The sequence below is a fragment of the Plectropomus leopardus genome, unplaced genomic scaffold, assembly GCF_008729295.1.
Source record: "Plectropomus leopardus isolate mb unplaced genomic scaffold, YSFRI_Pleo_2.0 unplaced_scaffold12537, whole genome shotgun sequence".
NCBI lineage: Eukaryota > Metazoa > Chordata > Actinopteri > Perciformes > Serranidae > Plectropomus > Plectropomus leopardus.
In genome coordinates this window covers 1-3369 of record NW_024613323.1, presented here as the reverse complement: position 1 = coordinate 3369, position 3369 = coordinate 1, and the positions used below count along the sequence as shown (strand labels likewise).

Genomic DNA, 3369 nt, shown 5'->3' with positions numbered 1-3369 from the left:
ATATTTTCTCAATTACTTTTTTCTCCTTTTCATAAAAATCCCTGTAAGTCGATGCTTCATGCCGTACCTGTCGCTTCAGCTCCACCCAGCTGCCCTTCTGCTTGGCCTCCATCTTCCTGGCCTCGTTTGCTTTGACGCGCTGCAGGAAACTGTCCCTGCTCTTTGAGTGCTTCACATGCTCAATGCGCACGTTAATCCTCTTGGCCAGGATCTTGCCCCTGTGCATGAGAAAAAAAATAGAGTTCATATCAAACACGTCAAATAAAAAAACACAATTTTACAGGTAGTTTTGGCTAAAAGCATCTCCATTTAAATATCTGCACCCGTCTGCTGTCTCCTCAATACAGCCCCAGGTCAAACAGGAGTCAGACTCGGGGTGTGTAAGGATGAAATACTTTTCCCCACATGAATGACCACTGAGGACATGAACAATCCTGGTGGCAAAGTGAAGATGGGGTCACATCCCTCTTTTTAGATGAAGTATTTGTACGAGTACACATCGAAGACTGAAGCCAAGACACAAAAAAAATGTCAAAATTATAACAATGACGATCTGCGAAATGCTCATCACAAGTGTTTTTTAATGGGAAATCAAAGACTTCTTTGACCCATTTTAAACTGGCCTGATATAGAAGAAAATACCAGAGTGGCCTACATGACCCCCATCAGGTCCATGACGACGACGCCACTGGTATCTGGATTCACTGGTTTAACAACTGAAAACTGGATGCCAAATCACAAACGGATCCTCCTACCATCTCCTCTTTACCTCAAGAATAGAAGGTCTTTAAATAATGTATTAGTTTTAAGAAGTTTTTGTGTGCCAGCTCAAAGTTACATAAGCGCGCGTACTTTAATGTCATAAATTAAATGCCACTTTGTACTTACTTGACCTGCTTGTTGACAATAATGCCGACAGCATGTTGGGTAACGTTATAGACACGTCCTGTTTTGCCATGGTAGCACTTGTGAGGCATACCCTTCTGAATGGTACCTGTGCCCTGAAAAGAAATCACATGTAACAATGTATTACTCTGCAACAACGAAATTCACTTGTCACAAATAAGTTGTCAAAACACGGAAGCAGTAAGTGTTAAAAAAGTTGCAACGTGAGCGTAGGTAAAGCTGTCATTAAACATATTCAGTCAGCTGCACCTTTATTGACCCAGTCTGAAATTACAGTAATGTCACAGTTTAAAGTACATTTTACTACATCTCCAAACATTTAGGAAGATGACTTTAGATACAGAATACAACCTCAGGATAGATTAAAATACCTAACTAGTGACTCCTGTGACCTGTGTGCAAAGGCCTGAATTTACCTCGCAGTTTCACTCACTGATGGCACCTGTTTTAACTCATTTTGAAGTTAGCGTTGCTGATTGATTATGCCCATTTTATCTTTTACTATTTTTTTTGTTATTCTTGCATTTCATTATTTTTTATCTGCTGGACATTGTAAATGAAGGCTCGCACTAAAAACGATTTTCAGGTCTAAATAAATGAATGACACTGAGACAAGAACATTAGTGAACACATAATGCTGGGCAGTATGACCTAACATTAGTTTAATAACTTCCTGCGGTTTCACAGTACATCACAGTATTTTTCCCTGATCTTGAATGTACTGCAGCAGCAGAGCTGCTCCCAGCTGTTAAAAGACTGTTATGTTTACTAGCTAACTAGCGAGCTGTACCCAGCACGCCATTCGGAGGTTTCATTTTATAAATGCACAATTATTAGTGTTTTACAAATTCTTTGTCACACTTCGTTGTGTACCTGGCTGTTTTGTGTTGCTGGAGTTATTTGTGGGTTATTATTTTTTATGTTATGAAGTTAACCCTAAGTAAGAAGGAAAGTATGAAGTTTGTAGCCAACGTAGCGCTTATTGTGAAGCGATGCAGCTACGCATCAGCATGACAGTGTATAAAAAAATTAAATCAAATAGATGCTTTATATCCAATATACCAGATGAACCATTATAGCACCCAACACTACAACAAATATGCTGCGTCTTACCTTGATGTCAACAATGTCACCCTTCTTGTAGATACGCATGTACGTGGACAGAGGGATTGGGCCTGTGAAGTAAAATCAAACCGATTAATTGATGTTATTTGGCACACTAATTTCCCACTACCATCATTTAAAAGGGAATTCACTTAAATGTGGTCAAAAATACCCCTTAAATTTGGACTCACCATGCTTGCGAAATGGCCTGCTGAACATGTACCTGGTCCCCCTCCTCTTGCCTCTGGTGTTCGTCATGATGCCTGATTACTAGGAGAAAATAAACTATAATTATTACTAATATAACCATAACATTTTCTTCCAATGTCAACATGATTTAAATGTGTAATATCACATGTGAATACAGTCTGGCAATGATAAGATCTACCATAAGCTTAGCTAATTACGCCACAGGATAAGGAAAACTGTCAAAAAGCTCATTGAAGGCACTATAGGACCCAAACCCATATTAGCTGCTGTACGGGCTAAAATTGCAGATTGATTTAATTGCAAATCATAGTGAATGACAACAAAACTGGACGAGCATAAACCTATCACACCCCCGTGAGGTGATTTTTGGTTTGTTTTAATCATTTAAACAACAAAACTGACCATTACTCTAACTTCAGTATGTGCTAATGTAAAAGCTAGCAACAAAAATAACGTTACATGTCAAGCTCGGATTAACTTTACCACTGACGTAACCTCAAGCAGCACTGTATCTGCTGTTTAACAATCTCTTTACGGCCTCGTATCGAGAAAAACGCGGTGTTAGACTGTACTGCGGCGTTTTCAGCAGTTTGATAAAGAAAAACACAGTTTCCTCTGAGCGTTTTTCTGCCTCTCGGGCCCACATGGAGAGCCACGCTGCTGCTCTCGCTCACATTCAACGGAAAATATCACCAACTGTGACGTTTTTTCGGGCTATACTAACCTACTGAGATGTAAAGGGAAACCTAGGGTGCATATATGAATGTAACTATGTACGAATGATTAGATAATAAAGGAGAATATAACAATTAACACGGAGAAGATCTTACCCCCGGTCACTACAAGATGGCGGGTACGGCGGAAAGAGAGAGCGAAGGCCCCCAAACTCCGCCTTGTGAAATAGAATTGAGGCAGGCCGCGATGTTGCCTGAACCAAATAAATGTCACCCTAAAGTAGTGACAAGTGGTCAGCTGACCCAGAGTCAGCTCAGTCATAAATTATTATATAAAACTAAGCGCCATTGCCATACGCAAGCTGGTCCCATATCAGTTGGGATCTATAACGTTTTTGAAGTTTGCTGTTTATCTCGGGTGAGTGACAAGAAAGGAAAAAATATAGCAACGCTGCTAAAAACAAAAGAAAAAAAA

General features: G+C 39.8%; 1 protein-coding gene across 1 annotated transcript; it reads right to left on the bottom strand.

Moving 5' to 3' along the window:
• Positions 1–16: 16 nt before the first annotated feature.
• LOC121963794 (60S ribosomal protein L21-like) lies at positions 17–3148 on the bottom strand (the record flags this gene model as incomplete). The annotated part of the gene is made up of 5 exons (XM_042514039.1): positions 3051–3148; positions 2202–2280; positions 2020–2081; positions 889–1001; positions 17–218 (listed from the first exon to the last, which is right to left on the bottom strand). Coding segments are annotated over exons 2-5 (444 nt in total), but the record flags the coding sequence as incomplete, so codon positions are not given.
• Positions 3149–3369: the final 221 nt, after the last annotated feature.